The 20,128-nt window shown below is 60.3% G+C and overlaps 3 protein-coding genes across 3 annotated transcripts in view; 1 reads left to right on the forward strand and 2 right to left on the reverse strand.

Moving 5' to 3' along the window:
• Positions 1-1,538, reverse strand: part of SETD1B (SET domain containing 1B, histone lysine methyltransferase) — a 31,520-nt gene extending 29,982 nt beyond the window's left edge. The window contains 1 exon segment of the mRNA XM_027772164.1: positions 1,467-1,538. The gene's annotated coding sequence lies outside the window, so the exon portion shown is untranslated.
• A 4,052-nt stretch (positions 1,539-5,590) lies between these two features.
• RHOF (ras homolog family member F, filopodia associated) lies at positions 5,591-18,079 on the forward strand. Its single transcript, XM_006149290.2, has 5 exons — positions 5,591-5,750; positions 6,025-6,112; positions 15,479-15,588; positions 15,667-15,801; positions 16,860-18,079. The coding sequence occupies exons 1-5, from the start codon at positions 5,601-5,603 to the stop codon at positions 17,022-17,024; spliced, it is 648 nt and encodes a 215-aa protein (XP_006149352.1). The 5' UTR covers positions 5,591-5,600; the 3' UTR covers positions 17,025-18,079.
• A 343-nt stretch (positions 18,080-18,422) lies between these two features.
• Positions 18,423-20,128, reverse strand: part of TMEM120B (transmembrane protein 120B) — a 74,016-nt gene continuing 72,310 nt past the window's right edge. The window contains exons 12-13 of the mRNA XM_014588067.1: positions 19,958-20,026; positions 18,423-19,553 (exon numbers count right to left, since the gene is read on the reverse strand). Of these exons, the coding sequence (XP_014443553.1) occupies positions 19,440-19,553; positions 19,958-20,026 (183 nt within the window). The 3' untranslated portion in view covers positions 18,423-19,439. The remainder of the gene's footprint in view (positions 19,554-19,957; positions 20,027-20,128) is intronic.

Here is a 20,128-nt window from a genome sequence, read left to right on the forward strand (position 1 = left end):
GCCGAGGGGCCCTCCCCCGGGATCCCCGAGGCGGCGGCTCTGGGGTAAACCCTCAGATCTCGGCCCTTCCTGGGGGAGGGGGTGCGGGCGGGGCGTGCCTTTGGAAATGCAGATAAGTCGCCTCCCGCGGCGTCGCCCGGACTGAACCCTGGCCACTCGCCCCCACCCCCAGAGGAGCCGCCTCGGCCGCGGGGAGGGGTCCTGCTGGGCTGCCTGTGGCCGGGCTTCCCTGCCGGGTTTGCATTCGGTCACTCCACTCTGACCTACGGCGGGGCTGCCTTAACAGGTCTCCTGACTTCCTTCCTGCAGGGGGCTTGGCCGGACAAGGGGCGACGTGCGGGTCCCCCACCCCCGGAGTGGACGCCCCTTCCTTCCCTCGCACCGCACGCGCTGGCCTAGTTTGACTCCACCGTGCACCGAGGTAGGTGTGAGCCCTGCCCCTGGCCGTCAGGGAGACGTGGGGGCTTTGGCCTGCTGCCCGGGGAGGGCGGGGACCCCAAACCCGCCGGGCTGGTTCTGCAGCCCCTCCTCCACCCAGATGTGTGTTACTGAATCGGCCGCCTGCCGGGCCTGCCGGGCCCCCCCCCCCGCCTGTCAGCCTCTGTCGTCAGGCTGTGCTGGGAGCTGCGTGTGCTCGTATTTCCCTGCCGTGGGGGAGGGCCCTGAACGCACTGGCTGCTGCCAGGCAGCCGGCCGAGCTGTGGCCCTCCCTTCCGGCCCTGGGCGTGTGCGGTGACAGTTTGAGCCACCCTCTGATGCCTGGCTGCTGGGGAGGTGAGGACCCGAGGACGCGAAATCGGGCCCAGCTCTGCCGAAGAAGTTTCCTTGACTCTTCCTCCTGGGGTTCCCACGATCCCTCCCCACCCTAGCGGGTAGGCGCATGTATGGTACATGGCTTTGTTTCTAGAATCAGGCAGACCTGGGGTGGCTGCTTACTCGCTGTGACCTTGCATAAGCTGCAGGGTCTCCCAGCCCCTCTCCCCTTCCGCAGAAATGGGGCTAGGTCAGTGATTCTCAAACTTGAGCTGGCCCTTAGGTCTGGTTGGGGGAGAGCTGGTTAAATGGGATGACACCCGCCCCAAGTTTCTGATTCAGCAGGTGGAGCCTGAGAATTGGGGCCTCTCACGTTTCCAGGTGAGGCTGACCTGGGTGCGTGTCGAGGCCCCCTGGGCTGGGTAACACCTGCGTTCCACGCTGACCTAGCCTGTGCTCCCCGGGGGGCTGTGTGGCGAGGCAGCACAGTTGGGTGGTGTGGCCCTTGATCTCTGACCTCCCACCCTCCCAGCATGCCCTGAGGCTGCAGTTACTTCAAACCATTTGGGTCCAGGTGCCACGGATCCCGCCGCCCAAAGCCGCCCCTCTGTATTTGGGCCGCAGCTCGCAGTCGGTCGGGCCTGCCCACTCAGCACCCCAGAGCCTCAGGGTGAGGGACAAGCGTTGGTCTGGGGGAGCTTGTAGATCTTAACTTGTTGGCCACTGCTCAAGGCTTCATTAAGGGAGGCTCTAAGGTGGGCAGCTGTGGGCCTGGCGACCTTGGGTGAGCGTCTCTCGGGTAAGATGCTGATAAGGAAGCCAGCTGGAGACAGGTGGGAGGATGAAGGGCGATTAGGGAGGCCGTCCTCCCCAGCACGCTTCACACTGGCCGGCCTCCATTGTGATCGAGATTATTGCTGGGCGTGGCCCCAGGGCGTGGGGGCTGGGCAGTGTCCTGGGGCCCCGCCCCCAGCCCACCTCCTAGCCTACGTGGCGAGGGGGGAGGGGTGCTGGCTTTCCCCCAGAGACACAGCCAGCATTTTCTTGCTGTGTCCTGTGACTCTGGCTAGTGGAAGAGGCCTGCCCCCAGTTGTGTGGCTGCTCCTTGAGGGGGTAAGGATTTGGGGTCAACCCCTCCTCCGTGGCCCAGAGAGAAATGACTGTCCCAAGGTCATGAGGCCACCAGAGAGACAGGATGGGTGTCCAGATGTCTGGACTCCAGCCCAGGGCCGGTGCCCAGGGCACCCCCCCACCCCAGCTGTCTGGGCTATTTCGGGCTCCCTCCCGTGCCAGCTGTCTGTTGGCCTCAGTGCCCGGGAGTGTCTGGTGCTGCGCTGGTCCATCTCCTTCGCTGGGAAGGAGGGGGTGTGCACCCTGGAGTACCACTTCCTTCCCCCTGCAAGGGGAGTACGTTGGGGTTTGAGTTACCGATGTCCCAGACGCCTCTTCTTTCATACTCCCCTGAAACCAGGCTCTGCCATGGCTGAGCTCGTTAAGCCCCCTTGGTCCCCACGTGACAGGCTGCCACCTGCGAGGGTCTACCTGTTTGTGGGCAGAGCGCCTCCAGGCTTGCCCGCTGCCCCCAGTCCAGGTAGGGAGCAGTTAGGTGCTAAACTGTGGCCTGGCTGTGACTGCGGTATCTGGGGACGGCCAGGACCATACTGTCTCCTGCCCCCATCCATCCTCTGGGTCCCCTGTATCACCTCCTGGGGGGGGGAGCAGGCTGTTGTCTTCCTGTTCCTTTTGGCCCTGAAGTCCCCGCCCCCAGCACCAGGAGTGAGAAATGGCTTGCCCCGCCCAGCAGAGAGGCCAGGCCAGCCCAGTGCCAGTCCAGTGGAAGGGCGGCCAGCTGGGAGGTGGCAGACTAGCCTGATTGCTGAGCCTCCAGGGTCCCTGCCTCCTCCGGCCCCTCCACCTGGAGCCCGAGCTTGGACTGAGACCTTTCAGACCCTCCCCTCTTGGAGCAAATGTTGCTTCAGCTTAGACTGAACAGGCGGCATTGTCCTAGGGTCACTTGGGCCCAGTGTCATCTGCAGCTGGCCTAAGACCTCCAGCAGACTCTGCCAACCAGGAGGAGGAAGTTGGATGATACCCTCCTGAGCTGCTTCCGAGTCTGGCTCTGCAAGGGGAGCATTTTGTACCCCCAAACTGTCTCCTGCCCCCACTCCCAGTGTCTGGTGGGAACAGCACCAGCCTGCAGGAGTCCTCGGGTGGGGTGGGCAGACAGCCACACTGGCTTGACCGCTTTCTGGCTCTGGGGGAGGCGGGAATCAGGGCGCCATCATTGAGGTCCTGAGCTCAAGTCCGGGACGCTGGACTTCACCTGACAAGTCGGAAGTGGACCTGCCTCTGCTGCTGTCCTGGGCTCCATTTCCCAGCTGGCCTCAGTACAGCAGAGGCCTCCAAGTGGACACAAATGAGTTCACCTCACAAATGTACCCAGCAGCCCCTGGAGGCTCCTTGTGGCAAGACCTGGCTTAAAGAACGAATAATCTTTTCCGCCTTCGTAAACTCCCCCGAGTTTCTGGTGCATGAAGGAGAATGACACGCTCTGGACACCTCACAGGTAAGGAAGCAGGCCTCCCGGGCAGGCCAGGTGGGGGCCGGCCGCCCTGAGGAAGCACTGAGCAGCTGGCCTGGCTCCTGGGTATTTTTAGCTCCAGCTCCAACCCCACCATTAACCACAGGAGCCAAGTCCAAATCAAACACACTCCGGGCGGGTAGGAGCTGGGGATCTGCCAGCCTCGGCCTCCTGGCCAGGCCGGGTGGGTACGAGGCCTTGGCCAGCGTCAGCTGTTCTGCCCGGCTCAGGCAAGGCCGGGGAGGCTGGCTTTTCCCTCCCTCCCTTCAGTTTTATAAGCTTTTTTTTTTTTTTTTTTTTTGGTCCTAAGTAGAGATTGTAATAACTCCATTTCTTGGAGGCCGGGGTCAGGATTCTAAGGGAAGTTGAGTCCTCCCGCAGACTCTGTTAAACCATGCTTTGGGGACCCTTCAAAGTGAATTCTCTCCAGGCCCTTTATGGCCTGCACCCACCCTCCTGCCCCACCTTGGGCTTCAGGGTTCCCATGTGGGGGCAGGGCCAACCTGAGGCAGCCGGAAGGGAGAGCCTGGGGCTGGCTGCAAGGGTGAGTGGCCCTGGCCTCACTGTCCCTGAGTGACTGCCCCACCTGGCTCGGCCTCCGGCCTCCTCATGGTCCTGGGGAAAGTCACCCTGACAGGTCTCTGGGCCTGGTCCCTGTTTCAGCAGCCAATCACAGCTTCTCCCTGGGTGTCCCCAAGGGCTGGTTCTGGCTAGCTGGGCCCCTCCCCTGTTCCAAAGCCTTCAGTCCAGTGCTGCGTGGAGGCTGGCAGGGAGGTCTTCCTTGGCACCTGCCCGGGCATCTGGCCTCACTCCTCAGCCACTGCAGAGCCTGAAGGGGTGGGTCTTGAACCACCCTGCACTGCACAGGCCAGGTCAGCTGCTCGCCCTGAACTGCACCCGGCAGGGACTCTGGTCTCTTAACTTGCTTGCATCTCCCCAATCCATTAGATTGCTTCCCCAGACTGAGCTCCCAATAAGTAGCCTCTCAATAAACGTGGTGAAAAAAACAGTTGAGTCGCTGTACGTTTGTCTAGGGTGCTTCACCCAGAACATGACCTCTGCCAGTATCAGAGCGCTCCTACCGTCATGGGCCGTCCTGGCCTCCCTCTTCCAGCTCTGGGCCTCTGCCTCTTTTTTTGGCTTCTATGGGCAGTCGGTGCCGCCCTCTGGTGGCCAGATCCTGCACTCGCTGAAACGACCTGGCATTTACGGAGCTGCCAGGTTGGCAGTTTGCTCTGCAAAGTAGAGTTTGCCTGACCTTTCTAAGAACTAGAGGACGGTCTTCGGGGTGACACTGGGGGCAAGAAGATCCTAATCCGGCCAACCCCCTCTAAGGAAACACGTGGGGTCCTGTGCACCCCCACCACCCTGCTGGCTGGATCTGTGAGAGGACTTGTCCCCTGGCCTGGCTCCTGTATGCCCGGGGAGGGTGGAGTGGCCGGCCAGTGGCCTGGTAGTGCCCAGGGTTCTGGCCAGGAGTCCTTTGCCGGCAGAACGCGTCACTGAAGTTCTCCACGGGAGATTAGCAGCCTCCGAGCGCAAGGAGGAGGGCCCAGCTGATCTGCCTTGGCCTGCCCCTCCCCGACCGAGTCTTGATCCGTTGATGCCTGCGGCCCCTGGTGGAGAGAGGCGCCAGCCCACGTGGTCCGGGCCAGCCTCTGACGCCGTCACCTGCGGTCGCTCAGCAGAGGGCGCCAGACGCCCGCCCTGCAGCCCCCCGCGGGGGCAGGTAAACACCTCGCCCCTGCCTCCGGGCCAGCATCTTCCCTGGCTCGGCCGTCACCTGCTGCGGGGGAACTGAGGCGAAAGGCGGACTTTCCCCCAAGCCGCGCAGCCGAGGCAGGGCAAAGCTGGTGGGTTTTTCCCCGAGCTTGAGACCCGGGCTCCTCGAACCCGGGTGCGGGAGGCCTAACCCGCCAATCAAAGAGTCCTGTCTAGCGGTGGGGGGAGAGGGCGAGCCGGCCAATCAGAGGGTCCTAGCCGGAAGGCGGAGCCTGCCAATCAGGGGCGCCGGGAGCCGAGCGGTGGAAACGGTCCGGTCTTGCCGGCGGGGGGCGCACGGTGACTGGCGGAGGTTGGGTGGGAGCTCCGCTGGTGGCTGAGCACGCAGTCTCTCAGCTGCCTCAGTTTCCCTGGGACAGAGGTGAACATTCAGCGCCAAGACCCTCACAAAAAGGAAACTAAGGCCGGGAGTCCTCCTGGGAGGCTGCCTGGCGGAGGCGGCGCTGGCTCCTAAGGGGCGGGGGCTCCCTAGCTGCTCCGAGCTATGGACGCCCCAGGGGCCCCGGCCCCAGCCCCGGCCCCGACAGCAGCCCGGGGTCCCGGCAAGAAAGAGCTGAAGATCGTGATCGTGGGCGACGGCGGTTGCGGCAAGACCTCGCTTCTCATGGTGTACAGCCAAGGCTCCTTCCCCGAGGTGAGGCCCCCGGTGGTCTGCAGGGGAGCCGGCACGGACTTGGGGGACCTCTGGGAACGAGGGCCGGCCCCCAGCCTGCACCTGGAGCCCTGGGTCCTGGCACCTGAGTGTCGACAGGCGGCCGCCACCACGGGCCGCCCCCTCGGGAATTCCAAAGACCAGGGGGTTGAGCGGGGCTGAGCCGGATGGCGTGAGCGTGGGGGGGATGGGGAGGGGTTCAGCCGGCCCGGGGTCCCCGCCGCTTCCCTGAAGACCCTCCCGATCCTTTCTACAGCACTACGCCCCGTCGGTGTTCGAGAAGCACACGGCCAGCGTGAACGTGGGCAGCAAGGAGGTGACCCTGAACCTCTACGACACGGCGGGTGAGTACACCTGTGCACCGAGGGTTAGCTCGGCCCAAGCGTTTCCCGCCGGCATCCCCCACCGGGCATCCCCACCCGCCAGCCTCCATGGGCCCGGATACCCCATCAAGCCTGTAGGCTGCTCAGGTCCCCAGCAGGGGCAGGAGTCATGTCACCACGGCCAGTCTGGACTGCCAGGCCCCTCCTGGCCGCTGTGCTGAGGTTCAAGGCGTGTCCCCTCCCGTGGTTCTGCCTCCCTCGGTTCTGGGGTTTCACACGTTACATGCTGTGGTCTCTGAAGGCCCGTGGGCTGTAGATCCGGGTCCTGGTGCTGAGATCCAGCTGCGCGTTTCTGGGTCCTGTGGTTCTAGGACATTGGGGCCTGTGGCTCCAGGGTCCTGGACGTCCCTGGTTCTAGAATTTGGTGGCGACAGTCAGTGCTCTGCTTTCCTGGTTCCTTGGAACAAGCCACCAACTTCGGGAGGGATCTGGGAGGGAGCAGAGCTCCAGGGACATCAGTGCAGAAGCCAGTTCTACCTGGACCCGCTTCCCACTGACAGTCTAGACAGTCCGTCATCGGTCGGTGCCCGGAGTCAGGGGCACCGTCCATGGGGCGGGGGGGCCCTGACTGCTTCCCTCTTCCTCCACACCGGGGAACAAAGGTTGGGAGTCCGAGCCGGGGCCTCGCCCAGCCTCCGTGACTCAGTGTGGTGGCCTGTGGGAACCCTGTCCTGGGGCGTCCCTTCCCCGCCCGGCAGGCCTTGTGTGTGAGTGAGGTCAAGTCCAACCTTGGATGGAGCCGATGTCCTGACCTCCCCGGGCGGTCCCCGGAGGGACATAACAGGGCAGACAGGCCCAGACGCCTCCTCGTTCCTGACGTTGGCCGGCTTTGCTGTACAGGCGCCCCTTTGTGGGAAAAGCACCCCACTAGCTGTCTGAGGTCCCTGCAGGGTCTCCCCCAGAGCAGAGCCAGGTCTAGGTGAGCTGGGGAAGGGAAAGCTTCAGAGGAACCCCCGAGGCATGGCCCGGAGCAGGGAAGGACAGGTCCCTAACCCACTGTGGGCGTGCTGGTGGGGCAGAGGCATTGCACAGCACCCCAGGGGCCTGGGAGCGTCCAGGCATTCTCCTCTCTCCTCCTCGCCCACCAGATCACGGGGTTCACTGTCCAGGTGGCCTCCCCGGTCAGACCAAGGGCAGGGACCACCTCAGGGCCAGGTGCTGCTCGGAGGAAGATGCTTAGAGAACACGTCGGAGTAGACTGTGCGGGCAGTTCCAGGTGGAGGGACGGAGGTGGCCTCTGCCAGGGTCATCGGAAGCCGGGTGGCCTCATCCATCACGTCCTGCCACCTGGGTCGAGTAGCATCCGGGCCATCCGGGCCTCGGTTTCCTTATCAGAGCTAAGATGGTCGTGAGGCTTGAGTCAGATTACTGCGTTAGGGGCCCGACTCTGGTTCGGGCATGTCCGTGTTGTCGTTGTGATTTCTGGGAGTCTGAGACCCATCGAGCTCTTCACTGCCCCAGCCCTGGTTGCGGGAGGGGACAGCAGCCCCTACGACTCTAACAGCACCAGCACTGGGGCTGTGCCCACGTTGTGTCCTCAGGGGATGGCCAGCCCCACAGTCAGTGTGGCAGCCCTCGGGGAAGTCGGGGTGCTCCCTCCAGGGTGTCCACGGTGACTGGGGAAGACTGCTCAGTGGGGAAAGTCCCTGGCCAGTGAGTGACATGAGAGGGCCGGGCCGTTCCTCTTGGCCAGCATGGCAGCTGTCGTCAAGTGAGGCTGGTAAGTGGCTGAGGTGTGAGTGGGCCCCCAGTAAACATGGGGACGCCCTGTCTCTACCCGCCGGGGAAACAGTGTCAGGACCTGGCAGGAAAGGGTGGCCAGTGACCAACCAGAGAAAGGGAGGCTGAGGGGGAGAGCGGCATGGCCGCACTAAGGATGAGCCCAGTCAAGATTGTAGAATGTTCTGGAAGGGGAGTTATACTGGTGCTCTGCAAGGCCAACCCACATGGAAGGTTCTCGGTCCAAGTCCGGAGCTCCCCTGAGTACACCAGGTTATGCCTGTGATTCAGAGCTGGCAAAGGCTGGGGTTGGATCGGGCTGTCGGTCCCGTTGGGGGTGCTGTCTTTCTTACTTGCGGAAGTATCAATAGCAAATAAATCAACTTTAAGGAAAAAAAGAAGGTTCTAGAAAGTTAGATCTAGAGGGGGAGGGGAGCCTCTTCCTACCCGCGGTGACAGAGCTGTGGGACAAGGTGGCCCCTGGGAGGCTGAACTCTTCCCCACCTAGGACCAAGTGGCCCTGGGCAGTGCCAGGACTTTGCCCACCGGGGCCTGCGTGGAGGGCCTGTCTGGCCACTGTCGCCGTCCTGCGGAAGCAGTTACAGACACCGCAGCATCAGGAGGGTGGATGGGGCCTGTGCTCAGAGGTGCAGGGAGGGCGGGCCGCCCCACATGGCAGAGGCAGGAAGCTGTGGTGAGGTCTGATGTTTCCTGGGCAGAGGGAGGCGGGGGCGAGGTGGGCGTCGGCCGAGGGATGAGCGCCCTGGGGCTGGGGGTCTGCACAGGAGGGAGACGGGGAGCTGTGGTCCCATCCCAGCCTGAGAGGGGACAGGAGAAAGTGGGGGACAAAGGGGTTTCCAAGTCAGGGACACGAGGGGTGTCATGAGCCCCAGCAACTACCAACACAGGAGATCTGTATGAGCTGACGCTGGGGTCAGAAATGGCCTCGAGGGGCCAGCATGTGGCATGGCGGATGAGGGCGCTGGGCTTCTACATGGCCGACTGTGGTTCAAGTCCCGGGCCTGGTAGAGTGCTTTCTCTCAGTTTCTCTCTCTCTCTTTCTGTCCCTTTTTGGTCAAATTAAAATAAATAAATAAGTTAAACAAAATAATTCTTAAAAAAGAAAAACATGGATCATGCCCAGCCGGGGCAGCCCCAGCCCCCGTTACTCCTGCCTGTAGGGAGGAGACACAGGTGGGTGGGCCATAGCAGCTAGTAAAAGCGGGTTCCTCTTCTGGCAGCTTCCCCTTCTCACACTGCCTGTGCCCGACCAACGCCCAGCCCAGGGGAGCTGGGACCCACAGCCCTGGTGTGTCCTCCATGGAGAATGGAACCATGAGGACATCTCACCCCAGCTGGGGCCTTTGAGACCCCTGCCCTGAAAGGCCTGCAGGCAGAGCCCATCCCACAGAGGAATTAGCCCACGTGAGGCCGAGGCTGAGCCCAGCTTCCGGCCAGCCCCAGGCACCGCCAACCTCAGGCCGTCCGGCTGCAGGGCGCCTGGGCCCTGAGCTTTCCTGGCCAGAAACAAACGCCTCCTTTTGCACCTAACTCCAGGGCGCACTAAACCTCTTAAGCCTGTTCTGCAGAGGCTGACTTGGGCAGGTGACTCGGCTCCTTTAAGCCTTGGCATCATTGTGGGTAAACCGGGGAGGGGAACAGCAGCACCTCGTGACTGGGAGGCCCCCTAAAGCTGTGGGATTAGAACCCTCACCCTTTGGGCTTAACTTCCCTTGGAAGTACCGCAGTGGCAGGCTCTCACCTCTGCTGGCACTGCCCAGCGTGAGGTCCTCTCATTGCCCACCTCAGGGGCAGGGTGTCGCCGCCTTTTCCAGATAAGAAAATAGGCCTGGAGAGTGCACGTGAGCAGGAGCCTGGCCCTCTCACTCCTACAGGAGAAGGTATCCAATACATTCCACCCCTCCCCAGGAGGTGTGGGGCCAGAAGCACAGGGAAGCCCCTCGGCTGCACACCCACACGGAATCCTGGGGAAAGTCGAGCATGGCAGAGTCAAGCCAGGAAGGCAACCTGGAGGAAGAGCTGAGGTCTGGGAGGCCTTCTTTCTTGAGATGGCTGTGTTAGCAATGATTTTTCCTCACCCAAGGCACATAGGGTAAGGACTGCCCCCAGATTCTGGGGTGGGCTGGGAGAAAGCCACCCCAGTCGTCCCACCTGTGGTCCTGTCATTTATGAAGCCCCCCCTTAGCTGTGTGACCTTGGGCAAGTCACTTCACCTGTCTGTGCTTTAGTTTCTCCATCTGTAAAATGGAGGTAACAAGAGCGTCTTCTGGTCGGGTCACTGAACAATGAGCGAGTCCGCAGCAGGTGAAGGGCTTCAGACAGGGCCTGGCATAAGGACGAAGCCCTCCGGGTAAACACTGTCGGCATTAACCACGTTTACTGTCACTGTCATCAAGGCTCTCCTGCTTCCCACACTTCACAGATGAGGAAACTGAGGCCCACAGGTCAGTTCCCAGACGGGAGCACAGAGGAAGGCTTCCTGGAAGAGCTGGTGCTTTTAGAGTGGCCTGGTAGGCAGGTGACCTTGGCATGGGGCCGAGCTGGCGCTCAGCTCACAGGGCGCCCGTCTGCGACCTTGACAGAGGTCCCCCTCTGCCACTTGGGCTGTTACAGGAGGAACTTCCCCTCTCGGCTTACCGCCCAGGTCAGGACGCAACATGGCCTTGCCGACACTGAGCAGGTGTGAAGCCGGAGACCACGTTAGGCTTTACTCGTCCGCTCATGCCTTTGTTCTTTGCTCAGCAGTCAATGAGCTCGCCTGCGTCCGGGGACCAGGAGAGCGTGCAGTACACAGTCGGCCCCCCATGTCAGGGGTACGATACTGTGTCAGGTACTGATGGGCGCTACAGAGTAAGCCAGGGTCACGATCACCGTCTGCAAAGGAGACGGCTGTTTCCGAGTAGCTGCCTAAGGTCCCTCGGAGGGGGTGACATTCCTGCAGAGACCTGAAGGAAAGGAGGGGGCCCAGCGTGCTGTGCACAGGGCCTTCTAGAAGAGAGCACAGCAAGGCGGAGGCCCGAGGGATGGGCGAGGTGTGAGAGCCTCCAGCCTGTTCGTCCCCACTGCAGCCTGACTTCCCACTCACCGCCATGGCGCGTCCTCCAGCCATCGGGGCCGCGATCGCAAAGCCCACTGGGTGCATCCCAACCTTGTCTCTGCTCATTTGGCAAGAGTTGAACAGCACCAAGACTGCAATTAACCACCATTGACTGTCTCCTGGGTGCAGGAAGGATTTTTTAAAATAATTATTTTATTTGACCAAAGAGAGAGAGAGAGAGAGAGAAAGCAAGCTGCCAGGTCCAGGACTTGAATTACAGTCAGCCTTGTGGGAGTCCAGCGCCCTTCGCCACCACGCCACCAGCTGGCCCCACGGGAAGGATCTTTAAGGACAGACGTGGCCCCTGCCCTCACGGTACTCATAGGCAGTGGGGGAGACGGTACACAAGTAAACAGTTAAGTATAAATTGTGGTAGGTGCAGGAACAGAATCCTCAGGGGCCAGATCTAGAGACAGCCAGGGTGGGGAGGGAGCGGGAAAGTGGGGAGGGAAGGCCTCTCTGAGGCCGGGTCATTTAAACCCGCAATGTAAGAAGTAAAAAGGTGATCCACGCACCGGGGCCATGTTTCAGCTACTCGGCCATCGCGCCGTCACCCTGCGATGGAGTGAGGATATGCCAGGGGTGCTCAGCATCCCTGGAAGGTGTGTACTGTCAAAGAACTGTGCATGCTTTTCAAAGTCACTTCTGCGCCAAAATAAACTTGTATTTTGATAACGTTTTTCCATAAGTGTTGTGACATCCCCTGTGTATTTATGGCGGGGTTACAAACGCCATCACTGCAATCCTAGAGGCCCAGAACCTGCATTTGCACAAACGGGGGTAACACGTATTAGCAGAGGGAACACTCGTGGGCAGGGGCTGAGCAGGGACCTCGGGCAGCAGACTTCAGCTCTGTGGACCTGTTTCTCTGTACGGAATGGAAGGAATGAGGTATTCCTCATTCCCCTTTGATACTGGGTCGTAATGAAGGATTTTCTAATTATATGGAGAAAAACACGCTACAGACTGTGTAGAGGTAAGGTGTTGGATTGATGAAGGCGGAGGCAGAGGGAGGCAGTTACCCTGAAAAGGGAAATAATAGAAATGGTTAGTCTGAGTGTTTAAACATTAAAAGCCTGGGGGCCAGTCCCGTGGTGCAGAGGTTAGAGCCATATGCAGAGGGGGCCAGATCCTACATGGCCAACCACGGTTCAAATCCTGGCCCCAGCAGCTTTGGAGCACATGTGCCTAAACGTCTAAAATGCCCATGGGAAGGAGAAATAGAGGGTATGCCATAACCATACCCCACTGGGGGAGTGCTTTCTTTTTTTCTTGCTAGTGAGTGCACGCACTCTTTGGTAAATTAAAAAAAAAAAAAGAAGAAGAAGAAGAATGCTAGGAATAAAGCTTTTAAAAGAAAAAAAGAAGGGCCAGCTGGTGGCATTGTAGTTAAGACGCTTGATCCCACATAGCCACCCTGCAGCTCGAGTCTTGGACCTGGCAGGTTGAAAAACAAGCGGATGTGTGTGCGTGCCCAAAATGCCGAGAGGAGAGTGGAGAAGGGAGCCGACGAAGGTTGTACCCACAGAAGAGGGGCAGGAGCTAACTTGTGTCTCAAGAGCCATCCAGCCGCCAGGTGGAGAGAATGGATTCATTCAGGGGTGACTGGGAACCGGGAAGAGGTGGCACAAGAGACCACTGGGGACTTGGACGAGGATCGCACTGGGAGCAGCCAGCAGTTAGAGCTGCACTGTCCAGAATGCTCTGGCCTCCCACGTGGCTGACTGTCGTTCGAGTCCTGGAACCTCCTGGAACCGGTCCCACACCTGCGCTGCTCATTAAGGTAGCCACTGGCACATGTGGCTGTTAGACACCTGAAATGCGGCTAGTACAACTGGGAACTGAACGTTTTTTAGATTTTCTGCTATAGGGCACATGTGCTCGCTAGAGAGACAGAAACAGAGACAGAAAGTGAGAAATCACCCCCCAGGCGGATGGCCATGCCACAATCCCTTCTCCTCCATTCTCCTCTTGGGACTTTAGGCACACATGCACCCATGCCCGATGTGAGTTTCAAGCTGCCGGGTTCGGGACTTGAGCTGTGGTTGACCACGTGGGAGTCCAGTGTCTTAACCACTATGCTACCTGCTGGACCCTAAATTTTATTTTAAGGATCATTTATTTTATTTATTATAATTATTATGATTTAATTTGCTATAAGGCTTATGAACTCACCAGAGATGGGGTGAGGGTGAGGGGCAGTGAGAAAGCAAGCTGTCAGGTCTGGGACTCAAACCGTGGTTGGCCATGTGGGAGTTCCATGCCTTAACTACCACATCACTACATTTTAATGCTAATTTACATGTAAACAGCCACCTGGGGTGCACAGCCACCCTGAGGGACAGCACAGGTCTAGCTAGAAGTAGAGGTTCAGAGGGGACAACCTGAGGACGCATGTGGAGGGGGGAGGAGAAGGGCTGGAATCACTTCAGGGCCAGTTTCCCACTGTCTCACTAGGGTTTCTCCAGCTCCGCGGTGAGGGGGACGTTGAGTCTAAGGCCTCACCCCTTCTCCAGTGTCGTGGATCTTGGGCTGAAGGACAGCAAGGACAGTCTTCCTGGCCCAGCCATCAGCGTCACCACTGCTCTCAGTCACTGCACACCCTGTGGTGGCCACGTGTTGGCTGGCCACGGGGAGGGGGTGTGGGTTCTGTTCTGGGTGGAGAAACTAAGGCTCCCACAGCTGCCTCGTCTAAGTCGAGGCCCCAGCAAGCAAGCAAGCTTCACAGCTGGGACTCGAACCTGTGACCTCAAGCACTGTCCAGTGGTGGAGCTGGCAGAGGGCCATCTGGGTCCCTCGGTTGAGGGGAGCTGGGAGAAGGGAGAGGGTGCCCTGTCCTTAGCAGCGGGGTGGGGACAGGAGCAGGACGTGGCTTGCTCAGAGCAGAGGCCGCTTGTCCTAGAGGCCTTTGGCAGGAATGGAGGACAGTGCTCTACCTGGGCACCCGGAGGAGCCGGGCCCAGGGTCAGCCGGGTGTGGGTTCCTGTCCGCTGTGCTCTTGGTTCAGGGGCCGGAAGTCAGTGCCTCGCTGTGGAGGAGGCGGGGAGCTCCTGGTGGGCCTGAAAGGCTCTCTATTCTCGTGGGGGTTTTAGAACATCCCGGGGCACTGTGACTAAGTGCCACATGTAACCCTGGGCCAGCTGCTGGACTGGACCAGATGAGAATAAAGAACATTTGGTGGGGACCAGCAGTTGGCGTAATGGCTATGACGCTGGACTCCCATGTAGTCAACCGTGGTTCGAGTCCCAGACCTGGTGACTTAAACTCACGCTAGGCGTGTGCCCAAGATCCCGAGAGAATGGAGGAGAAGGGACTGAGGTGTGGCCATCCCCCCTGGGGGGTGATTTCTTGCTTTCTGTCTTTCTGGTGAGCGCACATGCCCTATAACTAAAACCTTAAAAAAAAGAACATTTGGTGAGGGACCACCAGGTGATGTGGTAGTCGAGGCACTGAACTCCCACATGGGTGGCTGTGGTTCGAGTCCTGGAACCAGTGGCTGGGAAGTCATCCAGGCACCTGTGCTTCTGTGCCCCAAACCCAGAGAGAAGGGTGAAGAGACTGCTGCATGGCCGTCCCCTCTGGGGTGACTCCTCACTTCCCCTCTCTGTCTCTCTCTGGTGAGTGCACGCTCCTTATGGCAAAACCATGAAAATTAAAAGCACTTGGTGAAATGGACAAAATCTGAATATGGCCTGGGAGGGCTCGTGTGGGCCAAGTTCCGGCCTGTGTGGTGGGTAAGCACCTGCTTGGCCCGAGCGAACACTCCCTCGGGCGTGACAGAATGTCTGCAGTGACCTCTCGGGTGGCTGGGACAAACAGCAGTGTTTACATACAGACAGAGCGAGTGGGGCCGAGTGTAAGCACTTGCCCTGAGAAGCGGAGTCGCTGCATCCCTGTTGCGATATAAAAAGTTACCACAAAATTCTTAAAAGGCTAAAAAACAAAACCTGCCATGCGTAAAGCCAGCCTCAGCGGTGAAATTTTCCTGAGTCTGACTTGCAGCAGCTGGGGGGTGGCTCCGTGAGGAGGGTGCTTACTGAGATTGCCACCCCATGCCACCCCGGCCCCACCCTCCTCCTGGCGTCTGCAAGAACAGGCTGGAGGAATTCAGCCAAACCCATCAACCCAGGAAGCAGGAGCCTCTGGGTGTTGGGGGCACCCGTCCCTCCCCTCGTCGGTCTGACTCTGGAGGTCTGCCCGTTACGCGCCCTGCTGCAGGGCAGCACAGGCACCCTGGGCAGAACTGCTAGTTTTCCAGCACTGACCCTATCAGGCCCAGCTCTGAGCGCTGCACGGTTTAATGCCATGTCCTTTCTGCCACCGTCCAGGGCGGCTGGCTGCCACCTGTTCTATGGATCAGGAAGCAAACAGGTCTAGAGGCACAGTCGCCTGGTGAGCCTCCCCACCCTGTCCCTTCGCCCCCAGCTCACTGAATCCCACAGGGGACCGGGGTGGACAGGGAGGGGTGCCCACCTGCTGTCTGGCTTCAGGGCAGGAAGACTACGACCGCCTGCGGCCCCTGTCCTACCAGAACACCCACCTCGTGCTCATCTGCTATGACGTCATGAACCCCACCAGCTACGAGAATGTCCTCGTCAAGGTGAGGCCCAGCCTGCCGCAGTCCTGGGGGTGGGACTCTCAGGCCAACCCTGCCCTGATGCCCTGCCCCCTCTCTCAGTGGTTCCCCGAGGTCACCCATTTCTGCCGCGGGACCCCGATGGTTCTCATCGGCTGCAAGACAGACCTGCGGAAGGACAAGGAGCAGCTGCGGAAGCTCCGCGCGGCCCAGCTGGAGCCCATCACCTACATGCAGGTAGGCTGCGCCTGCCCCGCCAGGCGGGGTCCTGGGTGCGGGGCCTAGGCCTCGGGCCTCTGGGAGCCGAAGGAAGCAGGGTTCTAAGAACTGTAAGATACTAAGATGGACAGCCCATGAACTTCCTGTCCTGCAGCCCTCATAACTGAGGCAGGTGCTGTTAACATCTAGTTACAGGGGAGACACTGCGCCCCCGAGAGGTAAGCAGCTTGCCCTGGATCACAGCCAGCCTGAAGTGGCGTTAGGACCCACTTCAGTCTCTCTGGCTCTAGAGTCTGTTCTTAACTCCAGCCCCATCCGTCTACCCAAGGGGGCTAGATGAGCAGGCCCTTGTTGGAAGGCAGATCCAAATCCTGGAGCTTTGAGTGAGCCATGGGAAAACAGAGTAAAAGGAATGGGAAGGGAGGGCAGCAGCTGGCATGGTGGTTAAGGTGCTGGACTTCCACGTGGCCAACCGCGGTTCCAGTCCTGGACCTGGCAGCTTTCTTTCTTTCTCTGTTTCTCTCTGGTGGGTGCACATGCCCTATAGCAAATTTTTAAAATAACCATAAATTTGGGGCCAGCAGGTGGTGTGGTGGATAAGGTTGCTGGACTCCCACATGGCTGACCACGGGTCAAGTCCCTGACTGGGTGGCTTGCTCTCTCCCTTTCCTTCTCTCTATCCCTCTCTGGTCAAATTAAAATGAATAAATAAATAAAGTTAAATGAAACATAATTATATAAAGATAGTAATAAATTAAATCTTTTTTAAAAAGGGAATACAAAGGAGTTCCACCCCAAGGCTTCGAGCTCTTCAGAGGCCTGGGAGCCCAGTTCGAGCCCCGCTCCTGGCATTCAGCCCCTCCCCGCCTGATACTGGAGAGGTTGGGTGGAGACTTCCGCAGCAGCACCAGCACCAGGCAGGCGTGTCCTGTCCACACTGGGGAGGGGCCCAAACCGAGGTCTCCACCCCGAAGCCTCCAAAGCTACCCCTAGACCCCCAAGTCCCTGTGGTCAGGCCTCCAGGGCCTGCACTGCAGGCCCCTCCTCTAACGCCAGCCCCTCCGACCCCCTCCCAGGGCCTGAGCGCCTGCCAGCAGATCCGCGCGGCTCTCTACCTGGAATGTTCCGCCAAGTTTCGGGAGAACGTGGAGGACGTCTTCCGGGAGGCCGCCAAGGTGGCGCTCAGTGCGCTGAAGAAAGCCCAGCGGCAGAAGCAGCGCCGGCCCTGCGTGCTGCTGTGACAGGCCGGTGGCTGTCGTGACTGGCCCAGACCCAGACCGCTCCCAGGAACCTGCCCACCCCGCCTCTCCAGTGCCTGGGCGGGACTCTGAGAACGTTCTGGAACTGTCTCCTCGCCCGGCTGGGGCTCCGACTAGACTCACGTCCAGGCTCACACGCGTGTGAGAACGAGGGCGCCTGTTCCCGTGAGGCCAGCATTTGTCCTCATCCTGGCCTCCCAGCCATGGGCTCCCCGTCTGCCTGAAACGCAGTGTCATCCGGTGTGTGGGCAGATGGGGACGCTCCCGGTTCCGCTCCCGGGGCTGCCGAGATAGGGCAGCTGCGTCCTCCAGCTTCCTTTCCCCCAGGAACTCGGCCCGGGCGAGCCCTATCGGGGACCGCAGCCGCAGCCCCGACCCGGGAGCGTGTGCGCAGGCGCAGACCGGAGGGCCATCCCGCCCGCCCCCACTGTCAGAGGGTCGGGATGGTCATGCCCCGGCCCCTGGGACTTCTTGGGCGGATACCGGGTCCGTTTCCCCATCTGCAAATGGACAGGCCTGGCCGGTGTAGACGGACGCCCGACTACCTGCCTGTCCCTCTCGGCCCGCTCCTGCCACCATGTGGCATCTGGGAGCTGAGACCATCTGCTGCCTCGGAGGACTGTGAGCAGCCCCTGCCCACGCAGGGCGGTCTTCAAAACTGGTCCGATTCCGAGTCCCGAACCGCCTCTGGGGAGGTCCGGGTTGAGCTAATGCACACCCGAGAAGCAAGCCTGGGAGCCAGCTTACCCAAGGTGGCATGGTGGCTGCAGGCCAGCCCCCTCACCCCTCACTGGTGCTGGGGCCCCAGCCAGGCCTGAGCCTCTCAGACGTCAGTGTCAGGGAGAGATTTCTCACATGCACCCCCACTCTACCTGGGTTCCCCAAGGCCTGCTATGCCCTGGGGAGTCGGCCAGGGACTTCTGGTCCTCACAGAACCCAAGACATTGTGGGTGAACAATCTGAGCTCAGCCGACCGCGGCCTGTGGGCCCCAGCTGCCACGCCTTGTTTTTGTAAATAAAGTTTTATTGGAACACGGCCATGCCCATTCACTTCTGCACTGCCTGCTTCTGCCTACAACTTTGAGTCCTTGCCACAGAGACCGGAGACCATCTGGTCCTCTACAGAAAACGATGACTGAGTCCTGATCCAGGACACACCCGAGTGTCTAAAAAGGGCCAGGTGGGGGCCCTGAGTGAGTGAGCGGGACAGGGATAAAAGGGAGTGGTGGGGCATGTGGCAAACTGGAGCGGACACTCACCTCCCCCCACCCATGGGAATGTCACCAGATGTTTCCACCTTTCTGGAGAAAGCAGAAATCCAGATTTTTTATGTGGACTCTCTGGGGGTGTGGGGGGAGAAATGGATACCTTATATTTAAAAAATATAACCAATTTGAGAATTTTACAGCTTCTTGGAAGGTCAAACAAGCATGACTGGGGCACTAGCTATGAAGTGTGCTCTCTGGGTCTCAGGGAAACAGTTACAGGCAGCTGAGGCCCCTGTATTGGGAGGGGCAGAACTTCACCCCTACAGACTGGGGACCCAGCTCTAGGTAGATGGAGAGCCTGCTCGGCCCCCCAGGAGCCCTGCGGTGGAGGGAGGATGGTGCTGGCGGGGTGACCTCTTCATGGCTAAGTCCCAGCCAGCTGCAAGAGTGGGAGGGTGTCCGAAGGATGGGAGTGAACTTGAACTTACTGTGTCGGCCATGCCCTCGGCAAAGGAACAGAGGCTGGGGCGCCCTCTGGTGGTGGCTCTCCTGGAAACCTGCCAGCCTGGGGACAACCATCAACAGCTCTCCAGGTCCAGGGGGACTGCAGGCTCAGGAAGCACAAGGCGCAGGCCTAGACGGGCTCTCCCGGGACGTAAATGACCCTCCACCCCGGGGGGGGCAGAGGTCAGAGGAGCAGGGAGCTCGCAGCAAAAGCAGAGTGGCCCGGGAGGGGGTCCACAGGACGCCAAAGGGTTTCATTCCACCCCTGGGACTTGGTAAGGAGCAGTCGACGCAGATTCAACCCTGGTGAGGCACATCGGAACCCCAGCGTGAGGGGTTCAAGTGACGGGAGTGGGCAGAGGGGCTCCCTGAGGCTTTGGGCCCCTCCCGCAGGAAGACTGACCCATCTTAGCCACAGCCCAGCACAATGGGAAGGCCTCGGATTCCAGGGAGGCTGGGAGGACCAGGTATTAAATACATCATAAATAGGGCGGCTGGGTGGCTAATACTGTGCGGGCAGCAGGCGCACGTTCCTCTCTGCTGGGCCCAGGGCTTCACCCGCGCAGCCAAGCCGCTGGCCCACGCTGGCCGCTGCCCTGGCCCTGCCGGGGAGGGCTGGACAGCAGGTGCCCACTGGCACCCCCGGCAGTCTTAACGTCCGGCCCGAGGGGCAGAGTCCCATGGCTCATGGCTTCTTCGTCTTGTTTCTGTTCTGCTGGAGTTTGGCGTGCACGACTTTGAGTGTGGTCAGGAAGTTGCCGAGGAAGAGGACGAGGAAGGTGAGTGCCAACACGAACACCTGGGAGTATCCAGGTTAGCAGAGGTGCCCGGGACCAGGGCAGCAGCAGGCAGGCAGGAGAAGAGAGGAGATGCTTGGGCCAGCTACCCTCTGAGGTGCCCGCCCACCCTTGGCCAGGCCCTGCAGGCCCAGGCTACCCCCCAATCCGCACGAGGCAGAGATGTGGGCACATGGGGTAAAGAAGCGAGTCCTAGGTTCAGGCAGTCCTGGGGAGCCACTGATGGGGTGAACCTCCTTGGGATTCAGAGATCTCTGCAGGGCTCCCGGCCTCCTGAGTCCCTCACACCATTCCCCAGGCTCCAGCAATGGGGAGAAGGAGCTGACCCGGGGGCCTCCTTCCCACATGTGTGCATGCGCACACAGGCACGCACACGCGCACACACGCACACACACACACCCCATACCTGCCATTCTTTGCATTCTTCATGGCTGGAGAGCTCGAACAACGTGACGGCATTGTAGAGCTGCCAGAACTGGGGAAGAAGGTGTCACTGAGACCCCGAGACCCACTCAGGGCCCCCATCAGGTGCACAGACACCCCCTCAATGAGACTCAGGCACTCTGATCCATGCCCC

Source organism: Tupaia chinensis, unplaced genomic scaffold (assembly GCF_000334495.1).
Source record: "Tupaia chinensis unplaced genomic scaffold, TupChi_1.0 Scaffold000258_1, whole genome shotgun sequence".
Classification (NCBI taxonomy): domain Eukaryota; kingdom Metazoa; phylum Chordata; class Mammalia; order Scandentia; family Tupaiidae; genus Tupaia; species Tupaia belangeri.

Coding starts and splice junctions, on each gene's coding strand:
- RHOF (XM_006149290.2), top strand. CDS start 5,601: ATGGACGCCCCAGGGGCCCCGGCCCCAGCCCCGGCCCCGACAGCAGCC. Junction 5,751..6,024: donor GCCAAGGCTCCTTCCCCGAG/GTGAGGCCCCCG, acceptor TCCTTTCTACAG/CACTACGCCCCGTCGGTGTT. Junction 6,113..15,478: donor GAACCTCTACGACACGGCGG/GTGAGTACACCT, acceptor GTCTGGCTTCAG/GGCAGGAAGACTACGACCGC.